General features: G+C 60.7%; 1 protein-coding gene across 1 annotated transcript in view; it reads right to left on the reverse strand.

Moving 5' to 3' along the window:
- The window catches only part of CABIN1 (calcineurin binding protein 1), a 101,000-nt gene that overhangs the window by 31,835 nt on the left and 50,152 nt on the right, over nt 1-19,013 (reverse strand). The window contains 3 exon segments of the mRNA XM_068563783.1: nt 6,474-6,587; nt 13,360-13,691; nt 14,875-15,057. Coding sequence (XP_068419884.1) covers nt 6,474-6,587; nt 13,360-13,691; nt 14,875-15,057 — 629 coding nt within the window.

Consider the following 19,013-nt stretch of genomic DNA (forward strand, 5'->3'; position numbering starts at 1 on the left):
CCAAGCGACACTCGCCTCGAGGTGTGGGCAGAGGGACAAGCCGAGGTGGAAGGTGACCGGGTCACAGCCGGGCCGAGTGGAGGGAAGGTGACGTGGGCGGGACCAACTTCGGAAAAGCTGTCGGTCTGCTGTCAGGCGGGCGCTTCCTCTCCTGGCTGTCTTGGCCCCGGCCCAAGCGGGCGGGCAGACTCCGCTCTGGAGAAGCCATGCCGGGGCACCCGCAGGCCGGAACACCCCACACGGACACGCTGCAGCTTGTTTACTGCCCGGAGGCAGCACAAAGCCCCGCTGCCAGGGGCGGGTGGGTATAATTAACTGGGTGGAGACCAACACCTCTTCCCTGGGTTGAGCCTGCAAAGGCCCTGAACTTGAGGCTGGCATGCGGGGGCGGTGCCACTGACTCAGTCAACGGGTGTATGCAAGTGAGGCAGGGGCTGCCCGCCGGCCCACCAGGCGCTGAGCTGGAAGGGCAGGGGGAAGAGGGGCCGAGTCTGGCCCCACAACAGGAGGTGGCTGTCCCAGGCACAGACCACAGGGCCTGGCCAGGGCTGGGCGCCCCCTCGCTAGGGGCTGCTGCTTCCTAGCTGACCTTGTCCCAGGGACCTCTAGAGGGCCGGAGGGATTCACATTTACCAGGCACACCCGCCTGCCGGGCACTGTGCTGGGGGTGCATCAGGGGCAATGGCAATGCTGTTCTAGATGAGGCCCCCATCTACAGATGCCCAGGCGCACTGAGCTCTAGAGGCCAGGCCCTGCCCAGCACCACGGGCTCTCTCCCTGGGGGAAGGGTGCTGGCTGAGGCCTGGCCTACACAGTGGGCCATACCTGGGGCTGGGCCATAGCTGGGGCTCAGAGGCCCCTGGCCTGGGAGGTGGGCCCGTTGCACCTGCCCCTCCCTAACACCGGCATCTGCCACTGGGTGGGGTAGGGGGACCCCCCAGGTCACACAGCCAACTGGTAGCGAGTCAGAGTAGGATCAGTGAGACGGATTCCTGCCAAGAAGCACAGGGTGCCAGGGGCTTTAGAGACCTTCTCTCCTTCCCCCAGCTCTGGCAGGTAGCTGTCCGGCAGCTGGCTGCCCAACCAGGGGGCCCTTCCTCCCACATCAGGGCCCTCAGCGAGCCATCAGGCTCCAGGGCACAAACACTTAACGAAACAAAGACGACTCCTGATGACTGTATCTCCCATCAGTTTAAGCAACTCGGAGTCAGGACAAACAGAGCCACAGGGTATGTGGTGGCTGCAGAGGAGAGTGCACCAGAGCCCAGGCAAAGGCACAGGCCTGGGCGTGGGAAGGTGCTCCAGTCTCCCCGGTCACCCCACAGGTGGGCCAAAATGAAAGTCTCCTTCGGTTCTAAGTGCCCGGAGGGGCAGGGCAGTGGCCGGCGGGAAGGCACCTGGCCCAGCTCGGCAGAGCCGTCAGGCGTGCGTGGGAGCACTGGGTAAGGAGCGCTTGTCCTGGAGCTCCTGGCACCGGGGAGAAGCAGCCCTCCTGTACCAGTGAAGAACTGAAGCCGCCGATCCACGGGGGAGAGGGCAGGTAGAGGCACCCCGAGACAGCCAGACAGTGGCGTCTGCAGCAGTGACAAGAAGGAACACAGCTGCATCCACGGGAACTGACAGTCGAGCCAGGACACACAGAAGGGGGCCCAGGTGGTAGGTGGGGACGGCGACATCCACATCTCAGGCTGCTCCACTCGAGCCAAGGCAGGCCCTTCCACCCTCCAGCCAGGTTCCTTCTGGTCCCCAGCACTGCCCTCTTGAAGCACCACCGGATCCGCAGACAAGCCCCAGGGCCTGGAGCAGGCTGACTTCCTGTCCTAAGGGTGAGTTGTGTGATTGGCCAAGAGTGTGCCGAGGGCTCCTATCCACCTGTCATGACCATCCTGCCAATGAGCAACCCCATGCCCTGTGTGGGCTGAGTCAGGGGTGAGTGGCTGGGAGCCAAACCCGCTGGGGCCTAAAGTCTGTGCTTTTCTCAGTGACGATGCGGCCCTGGGACCTGCCCTGGGGGCCGCCAACCACCGCCAGCCGCGGGCTGCTTTCCTGAGCCGAGGGCTGCTTTCCTGAGCCGAGGGCTGCTTTCCTGAGCCGAGGGCGGACCTCTTCATGGGGCGGGAGCGGCCGTGGAGGAGGCCCCGCAGGCCAGCACTCCCCCTCCACTCCCTCAAACTCAGGCCACAGCCGCGGACGCCTGCACAGCCTGGGAAGCAGGAACAGTGCCGGCCAGGCCCTCGCTCCCTTTGCTTCTTTCACGGTGGCTGGAAACTGGGTTGAAACAAGAAAAAAAACCCTGCTTGCTAAAATCAGCAAACATTTTGGGGAAGGAGGGAGAGCCATCTCTGGCTTGGTTACTATGGGAACGTTTCCGAATCAACTACCAGCGGGAGACAAGTTTGCCCTGGACAGAGCAGCCCGGCTCCAGCCCCCACGGGCCCCCCACCCAGGGGCGCACACACCTGCCCAGGAAGCCGTGGAACCTTCCAGGCACTCAGAGACAAGCCTGTGGCCTCTGCTTTCCTGGTCTCCTCTGCCCAGGGACGGACAGCCCATCTCTGCAGCCCCCTCAGGGCTGGCACTGGCTCAGGAGGGCTCCCACCCCCAGGCCCAGCCCCACTTCGGTGCCTCCCACCCAGGCCTCTGTGTCCTCCCTGGGGTCCCAGCTCCCTGCACGGTCGTCCTGAGGAGGCACCGCTGAGTCATGTGGCCACACGCCTTCTGCCCGTCCCTCCCCAGGGCCCAGGCCAAGCCGTGCCAGGGCGGGGAGGGCCGCAGGACTTCAACCAGCAATGTCCAACAACTCCCAGCTCTGTTCTAGCAAAGGCCAGACCGTTCTGCCTGTCGGGAGAGGGCGGGGTGTGGGGCCCTTGGGTGGGGCTGCGGCCACCCCGGACTCAAGCCCGGGGCCAGGATCCAGCCTGCCCGGCACATGGCCCACAGGTGGGATTTTCCACGGCAGAGAAGGGGTGGGTGGGAGCCAGTGCCTCAGTCAAGTCGTTGGGGCGGGGGGGGGGTGATGGAGATGCGCCAAGTTCGTTGCTCTCCCTCAGATGCTCGTCCTACCGCATGGCTGGGCCGCTATGCACCAGGCCTCTGCCGCAGGGTCCAGGCCACCGGTCCCCTGTGCACCCAACCCTCTGCCCGGCCCCTCATGCTCCCCAAGAAGCCCCAGCCGGCACAGCCTCAGCCCCGGCCTCCCTCTGGCACCCTCCCTGGCCAAGCAGCACCCACTACCCGTGGGAGCCCTGCCTCCAGCCAACCGGACTCCTTGAGGGTCCCGCTCTCTCCCTGTGCCCCACAGCACGCTACAGAGGCCCACACGACCGGGCAAGCACGGAGGGGCAAGCCCGCGAGTGTCCCGCGGCAGGGCCCACGGCAGCCGGAGCTGGCCGTACCAGGAGGACATGCTTGGAGACGGGCTGTCAGGGAGACGGTCCACAGACCCGCAGCGAGCGCCTCCTCGGGACCCAGAGGACACACAGACACGGGCGGCCTGCACCCCTTACAGGGAATGTCCCCAAGACTTAGTGTCGGCGAAAAAGCACAAGTTACCAAAAAGCACCCCCCCATACACATATACACACAGGCATATTTTTTAAAGCAGAATGACAAACTTGTCTGATGTGGTACACGTACACTTGAGAAAAGGGAGTAGCCGGCCGCTCACAGAGGTACCTCTAAGGAGGGCAGGATGCCTGGGGTGGGAGACCAGGGGTGTGGGCTCTGCTGTGCGTCTCAACGGTTTGCAATGACGATGTGGCCCAATGACAATGCGGCTCACATGATTTTCAGAAATCGCCAGTAAAAAGTTAAGAGGCAAGTCTCCTTAGCCCAGGCCCTGAGGATGAGGGCGCTGCCCAGGGTGGTGGGGGCTTGGATGGCCCTGCCCTTGCCTCCCCACACCTGCTCACAGGGCCAGTCCCTGCCCCACCCCCGCCCCCACCCCAGGCCTGGGCAGTAACCCCAGCGCTGGAAGGGAGAAGAGCCAGCCTGCTCGTCCTGACCCCCAGCCCAGCTGTCAGCCCAGCCCATTGGCTAGGGCAGCAGTCAGCCGAGGGCTGCCTTAAATACTCCTCGTAAACAAGGCAGGTGGCATCCCTCCTGCTAAGATCTGTCCCACAAACGTGTGCAGGGCCAGCGCTCCCTGAGGCGCTGGGAGCCAGCCGCGGCTGGAAGGCACGTCCACCCCGAGGGTCCAGCCGCAGCAATGGCAAGGCCAGAGTGGGTGGTTCAGCAGGGGCCGTGCTGTCACCAGCCAGCCGGAGTGCCTGTCCCTTGGGTGCTGCATAAAAGGGGGTGCCAGCACCTGTCTGCCCTCTGCCCAGAGGTTAACCTTTCACTGCGATGCACAGAGAAACAAAAGCTGACCCAGAAGAGGCAAAACCGTGCAAAACGTCCCGTTCAGCCTGTGGGGCTCATTTCTGGAAGGCTCTGGAAACCACGGGAGGAGCTGCGGGAAGCAGACATCTGAGGGGCTGGCCTCCTAAACTCTGCTTTTAGGAAGGCTGGTGCCTGACCCGGAAGGAAGAAAGGGGGGTTGGGTCCCTCCTTGCAACATTACTGCACAGCCTTTAAGGGCAAAGCACTACCGGTGGGGGGGGGGGGGGGGGGGCGGGGCGGAGGGAAACTTTCCCCAAGCACCGACCATGCACCAGCTCCCAAGTGAGGCCACTTCCCCTTATCTAACTGGGTCTTCAGTCACTCTTCAGGCCCACGTGTAAGGAGAGCAAGCAGGAGCTCAGGGGAACCAAGCCACCTGCCTGGCTCTCACTCTGGTTCAGCAACTGCAGAAGAAAGTTTTGCAGAACACTGAAGAAGGGCCCCTTTCATTAATATAGAAACAGTTCTTGTAAATCAATAACAAAAGGACCAATAATCCAATAGGAAAATGAACATGAGTAGAAACTACACAGAAAAAATTAAAACTGCTTACATGAAATCACAGTCCCACTCACAAAGAACACAAGTGTTTTTCACCCACTGAAAAGCACACATGAAACCATTCAGTAATAGAGAAAGTCAGTAAGTCCAGGGTTGGGGAGGAGCTGGATCGGAGGGTAGCATCTGCTAAAACTTCAAGGCCCCACAAACTCCTTGCCCCGGGAATTTTCTCTCAGAGTGTATTCTAGGAGTGGACCCCCAACGCGTGTGCAAAGACGTATACACCAGCATTGTCTGCAACAGTGGAAGACTGGAAACAACCTAAATGCCCATCAATAGGGGTGGTTAGTAAACCTTGGACATCCACATGGGAGGACCAGGCAGCTATTAAAAAGAACAGCAAGTTCAAAAACACCCTCTAAGACACACGCTTAAGTGAAGGAAAACCAGGGGCAGGAGCACGTGCACTTTGCCCTTGTGTGCGTCTCCGGGCGCGGGCTCCAAAGCGGGCAGGACGAGGGACAGTGGCTGTGGCCTGGGCATCTGGGTGGGAGGGAGCATCTCTTTCACAGCAAACCCCTTGGTACCATGCAGATTGATTACGGGTTACATCTACCACTTGTCTATAAAATACCCATAGGGAGAGGGCTGGCAGGAGCAGGGCTCCCAGGCTCGGAGCCCCTGCCCAGCCCCTGCTCAAGCCTGGGAGAGGAGAAAAGCCACGAATCCAGACACCCACCACCCGGCCGGCTCTCAGCAGGGACCTCACTCTGCCCATACGGCTCAAGAACCAGCCTCTGCCACATCCCTCCAGACCCAAGACCTGCCCCCCTCGGCTCCTGTCCAGGCCAATCCTGCCCTTCGGTTTCTCTAGGTGTGACGGGGAAGCAAGGAAAATACAGAAGAAACCAAAGCTCAGAGGATCCATGTGACATGCCAAAGCCACCCAGCTGAGGACAGGTGAGGAGGATGGGTGAGGACCCATAGGTGGAGCAGAGTGAGGGGCCGGTGGTCTCTGTGCAGGGCAGAGCAAATGCGGGAGGCCCAGGCCAGGCGGGTTGGCAAGGAGGGGTGGATGTGGGCTCTACGGGGCCTCGGGGATGGGCCATATCTTTCCTGAGGGTGGGTCTCTACCTCACATGGAACATCAGAGCTGGAAGGGCACTGAAGACCCAGCACTGGCCACACTCGTTTTTTTTCAGCAGCAGACCAGCCTCCAATCAGAATCTCCAGGTGCCCAGGACCCCAAAGGGGCACGTGGGGCTGCTCCAGGGGAAGCAGGGCACGGGCCTGGAGCCCCTCTCACCACTGCCCACCGCGGCCCCAGAGAACCACCGAGCTCGTCGAGGCCTCTCCCCACAGCTGGCAAACCGGTGCCCGGAGGGGGCAGCGACCTGCCAGAAGTCGTTCGGCAAGCAGGGCCTCACTCCTGAGTCTGGCGCACTCTCAACTGTGCCACCCAGCCTGCCCTCTGAGGCTGCTGCCATCCCGCGTCCTGGGAACGCCCACGCCGGGGTCCATTCCCACACCTTCCTTCCGTGAAAAGCGCTGGCAGCCAGCAGCCGCGGAAATCAACAAGGCAAACTACTCACGTTGAAGAAATTGGTCTTGTTCCTCTCGCAGAAGAGCCCCTGTGCCGGCATGTGCTGCAGCTGTTGCCATGGGATACCGCTACCTAGCAACACGTCACGGGCCCACTGGAGGTTCTGGGGAAGCAAGAAGTAGGTTGGAAGTGAGTGTGTGGGCAACTCTGGGCGCCCACGGGGAAGGGAGGTGGTCCCCTCCTTCCAGGCTGCGTGGGCAAAGCAGCAGCTCCTGCAGACATCCATCCCGCAGTGCCCGGCGGCCCCGGCTGCCGGCTTTGATCATCTGGCTGTGGGGTGCGTTTCAGGAACTGGTTTCCTGCCTAATACAGCTGACCTAGGAGACCGTGGCCTCAGACTGCCTGAGGAGGGCACAGACAGGGACGCCTCACCCTGACAACTTCGCAAGCTGCTGCACGGACCCAGCACCCCACCTTCTGCCAGGGGATGCCCCCACCGGCCCAAACAGTCAAGCCTGACTTGTCAGGCTGGCGGCTGCCGCCGTGAGCCTGGGAGAGCTGGGGCTCTGCAGGACGCCGGGGATGCGTGCTTGTTGGGGCGGGGGGCGGGGGGCGGGGTGCTCTGTCCAGTGCTCAGGCTGCTGCTCTCTGGGCAGTGGTGCCTCTTGGTGGAACCCAGGGCAGGGTGAGAAGCCAGGCCTTCTCTGGGGCCTTCTCATGGACTGGAGAGCAGGCCTTCCCAGCAGAGCACAGACAGCGTGGGCCCAACTGCGGGCCTGTCAGCCTCGCACAGACTCGGCAGTCAGCAGGCCCCGGGCAGCTCCCAGGTGGGCCAGACGGAACTGACCAACGGCTCAGGAGACCTTATCAGGTTCACATCCGAGGCCCTGGATGGAGCTGACGGGGACAAGGAGACCCGTGGGGAACGGACAGGCACCAGGCCGGCGGGGGCACCTGACCCGCCCGCATACCTGCAGCTTCGCAGTGGGGTGGGGCGACGTGTGCCACCCAGGCAGAGCACGTCACTGTGACCCTCACCACGTGGAACTGCCAAGGAGAGTGGCCTCCAGCGCTGCCTGAGGTCCAGAGCCAGTAAGGGAGGGGCAGAGCCTGCATTTGGCCCAGGCCGGGACCCCAAGGTCGGGATCTTCCCTGGGCCCCGCGGGGGTGGGGTGGGGTGGGGTTCATGTCGCAGACCTGCCTCGGCCTCTGCCTTGTGCTCGGCACCGCGCTCCCCCAGGGACGCAGGCGGCCCCCTCTCAGGCCTCATGTGACCTGGCCCCACTCACCGGGCTGGAGCCCCTCACCGGCTCAAGGGCGGGGGTCCTGGTGAGGGGCTCTCCTCTGCTTGAAGGCACCCCTCCCTCAGAGCAGGCCTGGCCCATCCCCCCTTCTGAACTCCAAACCCACGTGCCGCCCCACTCACCCCCACAGCCCTCAAACAGCCTCGCCCACCGCCCCGCTGTCTGTCAGCCCCGAGGGCAGGGACAGACTGACCTCTTCACTGATGGCTCCTCAGGGTCTAGATCAGTAGGGGGTCCACAGAAAGGCTGGGACAGATATTTGGGGAAAGAATCAAAGGAAGGGGACTTCCTTAGTGGCGCAGTGGTTAAGAATCCACCTGCCAAAAAAAAAAAAAAAAAGAATCCACCTGCCAATGCAGGGGACACGGGTTTGATCCCTGGTCCAGGAAGATCCCACATGCCGTGGAGCAACTAAGCCCGTGCGCCACAACTACTGAACCTGCGCTCTAGAGCGCATGAGCCACAACTACTGAGCCCGTGTGCCACAACTACTGAAGCCTGCACGCCTAGAGCCCGTGCTCCACAACAAGGGAAGCCACGGCAATGAGAAGCCCGCGCACTGCAATGAAGAGTAGCCCCCACTAGCTGCAACTAGAGAAAGCCTGTGCGCAGCAACTAAGACCTGCCGCAGCCAAAAAAAAAAAAAAAAGAATCAAAGGAAGATGGGCAGAGTTTGAGCTTGAAGGAAATGCAGCCCATCAAGCCGAGGGGACAGGCTAAGGCCCAGAGGCAAGAAGGAGACTGAAACACACACCGGGGAGGGGGGAGCCCAGGGCACTGGAGGGGGCGGGGGAGCCCAGGGCACTGGAGGGTGCAGAGCAGCTGCCCACCCAGGGCTCAGCACACCGGGGAGCCTAGGAAAGGACTGCTTGAGCACTCAGGAGCCGGGGAGGCCAGAGCATGAGCTTGTTCTTTGGAAAACACCCCCGCTGGTCCCCCGGACAGGCATTCAGAGGTCCGGTCTGCTCGCAGAGCTACACGCAGGTGTGGGGTGGTGCACACGGATCTTTGTGGAAGTGCCTGGCAGCCTCGGAGAGCCGGACCGCCTCTCTGGACCTCCACTGCCCACTTGGAGGGTGGCGGTGGCCATCAGGCCACACCTAGCGTCAATTTGAGAACCCCAGGAATGAAGACAGGAAAGCAACTGTGTACACACACGGTGCCTCGGGGAGAGCTCCCTGCCCTTCCCACACCTTCTCCCAGGAGCTGGCCCTGCCACCGCCCCTGTTCCGCCCTCCCACTGCTGAGCGCTGAAGGGAGGCAGCACTGGGAGGTAGGAGGCTGGGGTGGGGGTGAGGCCAGAGAGATTCTCTCCCAAGTTCCCTCCCTGAGGGGTTGCCAAGGGTTGGCCACCAAAGGGCAAACACTCCAAGGGCACTGCGGCTGACCCGGGCCTGCACTGCCCACCCGGCACAGGCCCCTGTCTCCTTCATTAACGGCTCTTCAGATCAGCGGTTGGATGGTGCCGTTGAGACCTGGCGGGCTCCCACGGCCACCCCACTGGCTCTCCCCACAGCCGCCCGAGTCTCACACACGGCCACACACGTCCCCACTCCCCCCAGGCTTGCGACGCTTTAACCTCACTCAGAATGACGCCCCACAACTCCTCCCCACCTAACCGGCCCTCCTGAGCTCTGCCGCCTCCTGGCCCTCCCCTCCTGCCTGGCTAATCACACGGGCTGCGGGCTGAGCCCCATCCAGGGCGTGCGTGTCGGTTGTGTGTCCACCTGGAGGCCTCTCCCCGATAGCTCCTCGCTGTGCCCTCGCCTGTCGGGTCTTTGCTTAGAGAGGCCTCCTGGACGCCCTGCCCAAACGGCCACACTCCTGCGCCCATTCCTACCCACTTCCTCTCGCCCCACTCTCCTCCCCCGGGAGCCTGCTGCGGAATGCGTGAGCGCCCTGGAGGGCACGCCAAGCACAGGCACTCCTGCCATGTGGTGGCCGTGGGACGACGTGGTGATGGGTTCACCCCTCTTTCCAAACGTGAACAACAGTATCTGTGATGCACACGGCCGGCAGAGGGCTTGACCTAGTCAAACAGATGGGCTCCACACCATGGAGAGAGGCCCATCTGTCTCACTGACTCTGGCCCCAAAGGCACAGCACTCTTCACACCACATGGCACAGACTTTGAAGTGCATAACCAAGGTTCCTAAGCTGAGAAAAACATCGAGTTCTCACTTTATAAACCACACAAGTAAAGCCTGACAAGAACCCGGCTGGGGTCTGCGTGGAGAGGCTGGGGTCTGCGTGGAGAGGCTGGGGGGTGGGGGGCATTTTATGTGCCCAGAGGGGAGCAGGGCTGCAGGCAGGTGGGCAGCTCTGTGCTGTGGCCACCTGCCCTTGTGATGCCGGGTCCTGGCCCCGATCACTCACACGTGCCTACAGAAGGGCACACAGCCTGTGCAGGAGGGTCAGTCCCTTCACACCTGCCCACTCCTCAGAGGCTCTGAGGGTCCCACACATGAGCTGGTGGCCCAGGGGGTAGAGGACCGCCCAGAGCAGAGCACAAGCTGACAATGAGTCGGTCAGGGCTTCCCCAGAGATCTCGTGGTGGGCACAGCTCTGCCAACCCTCCTGGAGGGGGCAGCCCTAACCAAACAAGTCCTAAACAGACACAGGCCTGGGCCCTAGCCCACTGCAGCAGGGCGAAGGGGCATCTCAGGTCACTTGGAGCTGCATTTCCCTGATGGGTTACGGTGCGGAGCATCTTTTCTTGTGCTTATTGGCTGTTTGTATGTCTTCTTTGGAGAAATGTCTATTCAGACCCTTTGCCCATTTTTATTTATTTATTTAAATTTATTTATTTATTTATTTATTTATTTATTTTTGGCTGTGTTAGGTCTTCATTGCTGTGCGCAGGCTTCTCTAGTTGCGGCGAGCGGGGGCTACTCTTCGTTGCAGAGCATGGGCTCTAGGCGCGCGAACTTCAGTGGTTGTGGCACGTGGACTCAGTAGGTGTGGCTCACAGGCTCTGGAACGCAAGCTCAGTAGTTGTGGCGCACAGGCTTAGTTGCTCTGCGGCATGTGGGATCTTCCCAGACCAGGGATCGAACCCGTGTCCCCTGCATTGGCTGGTGGATTCTTAACCACTGCACCACCAGGGAAGTCCCGCCCACTTTTAAATTGGGTTGCCTTTTAATTAACAAGTTGTAAGAGTTCTTTATATATTCTAGATACAAGTCCCTTATCAGATATGTGACTTGCAAATATTTCTCCCATTCTGTGGATCATCTTTTCACTTTGATAGTGTCCTTAGAAGCACAAAGGACCCACCGGGGCCTCTCTGCTCCAGGCAGCCACTGAGCCATGAGATGGCAACAGGGAGATGCCACTGCCAAGCCCACAGGCGGATTTGATGAAGAAACAGGCTGCTGTTGAGCCCACACGGCAGGAAGCATTTGTTACCCAACAGCTGCGTGGGAAGTGGTCGGAAATGGTCGCTGCTGCTCAGTGACTGATTCTGCTAAGAGCTCTGGCCACGCCCCCAGGACTGTGGGCTGCCTCGACAGGTTCCCGCGCTCAGCCCTCGAGGCAGTGAGGTGTTCACAAACTGCTCCGCAAAGCCTCTGGATGAAGCAAATGGCAGCCCACGGAGCCCCCTGGGCACGGCCAGGCCCGGGTGCACATTGGGGGCCCTCCATGGCCGACGCAGGAGAAAGGGGGGCTCACGCATCGAGACAGCGCTCCCTCTGGGAGAACCACGCAGTGAATCTGGGCACACAGTGACCGAGGAGATGCAGAAACGGGGTGTGACGCCCGAGGAGCAGACAACCTGGGCAGCCTCGTCTCCTCCACCCAGTCCAGCCACCCCACCCCACCCCATGGCCGCCACAGACCATCACAGGGGACCTAGACGACCTGGGGGAATTCGAGGAAAGAGCAAACAGCCAACTGTGAGCATGGACACACTCACGACGTTGGGGGGCAGTGGAGTGACAGGGCCTGGGCTCCCAGAGCCAGGCTCCCTGACTTCAAGCAGAGGACACGACCCCCGATGGTCAACGGTGTGAGTGCTCAAGAGCTGAGAGAAGAGACACATGCAGCGTACTCTCTGTTATACTGGCAAAACTATGAATAGCCCCCCTCCAATTTTTCTTTAATTTTGACATAAATACTGTTTTTCACTTTTAAAAAGCCCACTCAGCAAGGGAACAGGTTGTGGAGCCCTTTATGGGCACAGCTCCTGTGCTCAGATTAAAGCCATTTAAAGGGGAGGCGGGTGTGGGCGCCGCAGGCCTCCGTGGGGCCCACATCGCAGCCCAGCTCTCCCTCGCCCAACCCTGTGACTTCCGCCGCCCTTCCCTAAGAGGCGTCTTGCACCCTACATCCCGCCTCAGCAACTGCTTCTGGAGAAGGGGAGCATCAGCCACAGGGCCCCCACAGACTGTTCGAGTGGGAGTTTTATTAAAATCCAGGTCTGCCTGGGTCTAGAAGGCCTGGGCACCGGAGGTCAGGTGCACTGCTGAGTGCAGGCCAGGCAGCGATGGGCGGCTGGGAAAGCCTGACGCCCTGCAGCTGAGACGGAGCCCCTGCCGAGGTGCCCCCACCAGGCCTGCCAACTGCTCTACCTGCTCTGCTCCACCTGCTCTGCTCCATGAAAACCAACCAAGCCACGTGAGCACACCAGCCGGTCCCCACAGAACCCCATCCAGGACCTTCCCGTCACAACCAGCGCCAGGGTCCATCTCAGGTCAACTGCCCTCCCTAGTTCTTCAAACGTCCCACAGAGAAGCCAGCCAGGGGCCAGCAGCTTCTGGCTGCTGAGCTCAGGTCTTACTGAGCAGACAAAAGCAGAGACCACAGCCTGACCCCCGAGGCCGCCCCACCAACCGCTCACCTGTCTGGGCACTGCCCTCCCCTCCCCTCCCCTCCAGCCACCATGTCCCCACTGGACCCGCAGCCACCCTAGGGGTCTCAGCAGAAGGGTACCTTCCCAGAGCGCAGCGGCACCCCAGCCTGTGTGCACCCCACTGTCTTCCCTGTAGGGTTTGTCATGATGGGACTTGCTTTATCTGCTCATTTGCATAATTTTGATTCCCGCCCCACCCCCCCCCAGCCCCAACGTAGCTCTGTGGGAGCTGTCTCCCAGTGCCTCCGGGGCAAGTGTGGTGAGTGAAAGAACACAGGTAGGCCCCACTCCCCCCACAAACGCTAAGCACCAGCAGGAGAGGCCTGGCTGGGAAGCGCTGGGAGCCCCTACATCATCTGCCCTCCAAGCTGGAGGAGGCTGCCAGCGCCAAAGCCCACGTGCGGAGCCGGTTTCAAAGGCCGGCAGCTGCGTGGAGAGGTGAGCCCAGGGCAGGGTGACGGCCAGGAGGTCCATGCAAGATGCAGCCTTGGGGACCGGGGCGGGGAGGGGCTCTAAGGCCACGGGGGAGGGAGCCGGCAGCGAGGCCCTCACAGGGAGGAGCTGACGAGCCTGTCAGCCCCCATCCCTCACCCCAAAGCCAGAATCTGAGCATGTGGTCCTGCTGGGGGAGCAGCCCCATGCCTGCCCCTGTCACCTGGAAGACTGGACCCCTCCAGCCCACCTGCCTCTTGGCCCTCCGCCCATCCCTCCCGCCACTGCCACCAGAAACCTCTACCAGCTCCGATGTGTCAACCCCTCTCCCTCAGCCTCGTGCTCACCTGGTGGGTCTTGCTGTAGGTGTAGAGGAAGGCCAGGCGGTAGAGGCTCTTGTAGTGCTGAGGGAAGCGGCTGAGGCACAGGCGGAGCGAGGCGATGCACTGCTCTGTGAGGAACTGGCGCTGCTCCTCCGCGCCGGCCGGCAGCCCCTGGGGGAAGGCAGCTGGCTCCCCCAGTGGGTCCCCTCTCTTCCTCCCATCCCACGGGGCAGGCACAGAAGTTGGGGGCTTGGCAGGGGTGCCAGCGGAGGCCGGGGGGTCGGCAGCAGGCTTCTGGCTGCCTTGCTCTGTGGCCCGGAAGCCTTCCGTGCTCTCCGAGGACTCCTCGGCTTTTCCTGAATTGAGAACAAGGAAAAGAAAGTCACCTCGGCTTTAGGCCCTCTCCCCGTGGCAGTCCACCACCAGCGACAGGGGCACCTTGGTGAGCGATCAGCATAGCTGGGTCCACACTCTTGCTGGATGGGAGCTGGACCCAGGCGACTCAGGGGCAGGAGGCGCGGGCCCTTGCTGCCTCTGCACCCCAAGCCCCCAGCTGAGGTCTCCATGGCCTCCAGTCTCCTCCCTGATGAAACAGGATATCTCAGCTGGCACGCAGCTGAGACGGGGGCTCCGAGCTGGGCTCAGGGTGCCCCTGTGGGTGGTGGCACAGGGCTGCCCGCCTCCAGGCCGTGCACGTGAATGGGGAAGCAGCCCGAAGAGGGCAGGCGTGGCCACCACCACCACCAAGGGCAGCACCGGCTCCACGCTCAGCGCCCCCAGCCCGCCCGCCCCTCCAGCCCACCGAAGAGGCAGCGTGGGGTAGTGGATAAGGCTGCAGACTGACCCTCTCTGGACCTCAGGTTCTTCTCCAGTAAAAGGGAACAGCCAGTGCTTTTCCCTGGGGAGGCTGGGAGGCCTGGCTGCTGTTGTTGCTACTGTTCACCAAGTGGCTGTGTGCCCCGGCCCAGCCAGAGTGGGAAAGCTTTCAGAACCCACGGCCGGCTGACCAGCCACGGCCTCAGCACAGTGCCAGGGCCGCCGGCCTGCCTGCAACCTCCCAGCAAGCCCGGGAGTGGGCTCTGCCCACTGACTTCCACAGCGGGACCTGGGGGCCCCACAGGAGCTAGGCAGACTCCAGGGCCAGATCAGGGCCCGCCCCAAGAAAGGAGGGGTTCAGGCTAAAAAGAAAGCACATTTGTGACATATAGTACCCAAAGGCTTTTTGGCTCTCCCACACGGGGCCACAGTGGGGTCCTAACAACAAGGACAGTGTCACCAGCGCCCACCGCATACCAGGAGCTTGCGTGCACCTGCCTGAGACGCCGTGTTTGACCCCACAACCCAGGAGCGGGCCTGGGATCACACTCATCCTACACGGGAAACAGCGGGGCCCAGGGAGGTGAGTGGCTCAGCCAACCGAGGTCCCCGGGCAGCAGCGGAGGCGCGAGGGCAGAGGCCAGGACGCACGTTGTCCAGCGCTGCCCAGGCTCCCAGCACACCCCAGCAGTCCTGCCCACACGCTGAGTCAGGTCTCCGTACCTCTCTCCTCTGCGGCCCCCTGAAGGTCTTTCCCGGGCGGTCCTACTTGGGAACTGGGAGCGGGCGGCCTCTTCTCTGTGTAGGGCTTCTGGGAACCCTCCAGGGAGCTGGCAGGCTCACTGAAGAGGTCCTGCGTCGAGCTGGAGTCCGAGAGCGCCACGGCCGTGCTCTCCTGGCTGCGCTCTGGGGAGAGAAGGACAGAGGCGGCAGTGTGAACCCTGGCACCTGGGGAACAGAGGGGCCTCCCACGGAGCCTCTCGGCCAGAGGCCTGGCCACTGCCCCGTGCACAGCCACTCTGACACTGCCTGGCCCACCTGTCCTGGAGGCCACCGAGCCACTCACCAGAGGCACCAATTTCCTGGGGTTTCCCCCAAGAGCGATGTTCTGGTAAGTGTTTGACAATTGACTCTCAGGAGGGGAAAGCCTTCGTTTGTAGCATTTACTGATTTCTGTGGTGTAAATACTCCCACCATGGCCAATTTCGAGCTACCAACGTGATGTATCTGAATGCAGGGTTGGGAAGAGACGCACAGTAGTGATTATACACCACCGCACAGTATTCCTACCGCAACAGGCACACGTAACTGCGATGGGGAAGAACTCAGCCAACACTTTTACCCAGTCTCCAAAGGCCACGTGTGGTGGGTCTGCAGTGACAGTACAGATCACTGGGACTTGCAGACCCCAGGTTGGGGGCGCCCCCTGGGCACCTCTCCACGGCCTCCCAGCTGCTCCTGAGGAAGATGGGGGTGGGGCAGGAGAGATTGGGGGACATCTTCCCAGGGCGCAGGCTGCTGTGGGAAGGGTGTGAAGCCCTGGCTGGACCTTTCTCCCCAACAGAGCAAGCCAAAGCCAACAGGGGAGGGGCAGCAAGCCCAGCGATAGCCCTGTCGCCTCCAGGGCACAGGTGAAGACCCACAGGAAACACCTGCAGGGAATCGCCCAGGGCCTGAACACTCCCACCAAGACACAGGGACCCGGCCGGCCAGGTCTGAGGCTGCACCCAGACAACAGAGGACCAGCCAAGCCCCCAGCCCAGGCTGGCAGGCACGGACTCACAGCCAAGCACTCTGCCGCAGGAAGAGGGGCGAGGACATGGAGAGACCCACCTGAGGGGCACACAGAGGGCCTGAAGCAAGCAGAAGGTGGAAACAGATGCTGAGAAAACCTTCCAGCAAACCACCCCACCCTGAGCACAAGGCAGCATTGGGGGAACTGGAGGCCACCAGTTTGCATAGGGGTAGGGTGCACCAAGGGAACCACAGCAACAGCAAGACCCAACCCTGCTCAGCTTCCACCTCGTCAGCCTCACTTCCCCACCTGACGCCTGGGAGCTTAAGAGTGAAGCCCATTCCAGGCATGAATATCAGTTATTTCAATCTCTTCTGTCCTACACACGCTATCTCAAGTTCAATATAAAAAGTATAAGACACACACACACACACACACACACACACGCAAAAGCAGAAAAGAACATTGTCAAGAGACAAAAAGATCAACAGAACTGGGCTCAGAGGTGACCCTCCCCTGTCTTTTTTGTACTTACTTTCTCTAAACTATTACTAACTCCTGACGAAAGCGAAACCAGCAGCCATGCATCATGGACTGGCAGCATGTGTAAGAATGAAATGAACGAGAGCAGCAGCCTGAGGGAAGGGAGGTTCACGCTGCACGTGAAGCAGGATCACGTCCTCCAAGGGCAGACTGTGATCACCTGAAGATGTATTTTCTTAACCCTAATGCAGGCACTACATTATTTTAAAAAAAGAATTATAAATAAACCAATAGTAGAGATAAAAGGCAACCATTAAAAAATAGCACTTAGTTTTTGTCTTGAACTTTGTGTACTTGAAGGCGAAGCTCACTAGTCACGTGACCTTGAATAAGTGAGGCCCTTTCCCCACCTCTGAGTTGCAGCCACGTATCATCTCAGGGGAGCTGGTGCCATGGGGGCTTCTGGGGTCTGGCCCTCAACCCTTGCTCAGCTGCTGGAGAGCCTGGATGCCCAGTAGGCAGTGCCCTGGGGCCACCAGCAGGACAGCATGAGCTGCTTAGCAGGCAAACTCACAACAGAATGGGAAACTGTTCTGGCAAAGTTGAGAGCCTGGACTCTGGGAGACACCAGCCGCCTGAGTCCAGGTCCTGCTCTGTCACTTACTGGGTCGGACAGCCTAGGCAGTTGCTATAATTTCTTTACACTTGTTTCCCGACGTGTAGAACTGTCATAATACATGTGCCCACTTCATGGGATTGTTATGAGGATTAAAGTGCCTGATACACTGTGAACGTTCACGAAATGTCAGCTCAACTATCACCAGTATGACCTCAGAGAACCCGGACCATCTCATCTCTAATGTCTCAGACGTGACACACAAGGGTTTAGTCCTAAAGGCCACAATGGACACAGGGCCTGTCTACAGGGTGCTGACCACTCCTTACACTGACCAGGCAGCACCGTCCCAGGAGGGCCGGGCAGCACACAGGACACCAAGAAACAGGCCTGTGCTTCCAATGGCAGCTCTGCAGCTCCACCTCTCCACCCACGTCTGACTGCTGACCAGGCTTTGGGGACAGTGACCTTTCAGGCAGCTCCATAGCTGCCTCTGCATGTCCACTGCCCGGTAAGTGCAGGGCATCAGCATCTCACTTCGTGGGGGCAGGGACCTGCTTGGCGAGGGGCTCTCCCCTGACTGCAAGGCAGACCCCAAGCTCCATAAGCCCCAAATGGGGGTGACAGGCAGTGTGAAGGCATCGTTTCTCCAGGGCTGGCAGCCGACCCTCTGGGCTCTGGGAGCCCCAGATCTGCACTCCAATCCCAGAGCTGCCACTTGGGCTGCTGGAGGCCTCCATGTCATGGTCTTTAACATGTTTGTCACTGCCCCCGACACACACACAGGATTGCCACAGGGCCTGCTTGGTTCCTGGCACACTGGAGTGACGCCCACCAACCCACCCGGCCCTCAGCCCCTTCCAGGGCGCTTTTTTAGAACCTGTCCACACAGAACCTGCTCACACTAATACATACGTGAGGCAGGGTTATAAATATGTCACTCTTACTGTTAATCACCGGAGAGGTTCACTTCCACGCCCCTGGGCCGCCGCAGCCCTTCCTCTGAACCTTAGAGGGACGTGCATCTGTCGACCTGCTTTCTCAGCCCGGGCACCCCCACCACCACCTCCAGGGGGACCCACAGCCAGGGCAAGCGAACAGGGCTGGGGGCGCAGAGGGAAAGGGGCCCAGCCTGGTGACACAAGCCCCTGTCCCACCAGGGCTTTCTTTATGTGGGTTTGACTCAGTTCACGTCCCTTGAACATTCTCAGGATTTCCAGGCCAGCCTGAAAGAGCTCTTTGGTTACAAGATGCACGTTCCCTGCTGTGTTTTCTCCATTTGCTCTGGCAGAAAGACTAGGAACGGCCACAGCCAGCTAGTCCATTAGCTCAGCTATATGAAAGCTCAAGGAAAAAGACGCGTGCTTGTGTGATCAAAACTGCAGCAACTCTGGCTGCTGAGCCCTGAAAAGATCACCAATTTTCTGCCGACCAGAAAACAACAGGTTTCTAAGAACTGTAAACTTGGGTGGAATCAATATTTTGAGAAATCTTTCAACCGGGCAAAACCTGCCCCAGTCGGGCCCTGATGACCGCCAGGAAGGGACTTGTCCACCGGGAGTAGGGCTGGGGTGTGGGATGGGTGCCCTCCTGCAGGCCAAGGAGACTGGACAGACCCCCAAGAGAAGAGACACCAGAAACCCGCCCCACCCACCCCCAGAGAGGCAGCAGTGGAGCCAGGACCCTGATGCTCAGAGTGGGGAGAAGGGACTTCCCTGGTGGCGCAGTGGTTAAGAATCCGCCTGCCAATGCAGGGGACATGGGCTCAATCTCTGGTCAGGAAAGATCCCACACGCCACGGAGCAACTAAGCCCGCGAGCCACAACTACTGAAGCCCGTGTGCTCTAGGGCCCACGTGCCGCAACTACGGAGCCCATGTGCTGCAACTATTGAGGCCTGCGAGCCTAGAGCCCGTGCTCCGCAACAAGAGAAGCCACTGCAATGAGAAGCCCACGCACTGCAACGAAGAGTAGCCCCCGCTCGCTGCAACTAGAGAAAGCCCACGCGTAGCAACAAAGACCCAACATG

This window comes from Eschrichtius robustus, chromosome 14 (assembly GCF_028021215.1).
Source record: "Eschrichtius robustus isolate mEscRob2 chromosome 14, mEscRob2.pri, whole genome shotgun sequence".
Lineage (NCBI taxonomy): Eukaryota > Metazoa > Chordata > Mammalia > Artiodactyla > Eschrichtiidae > Eschrichtius > Eschrichtius robustus.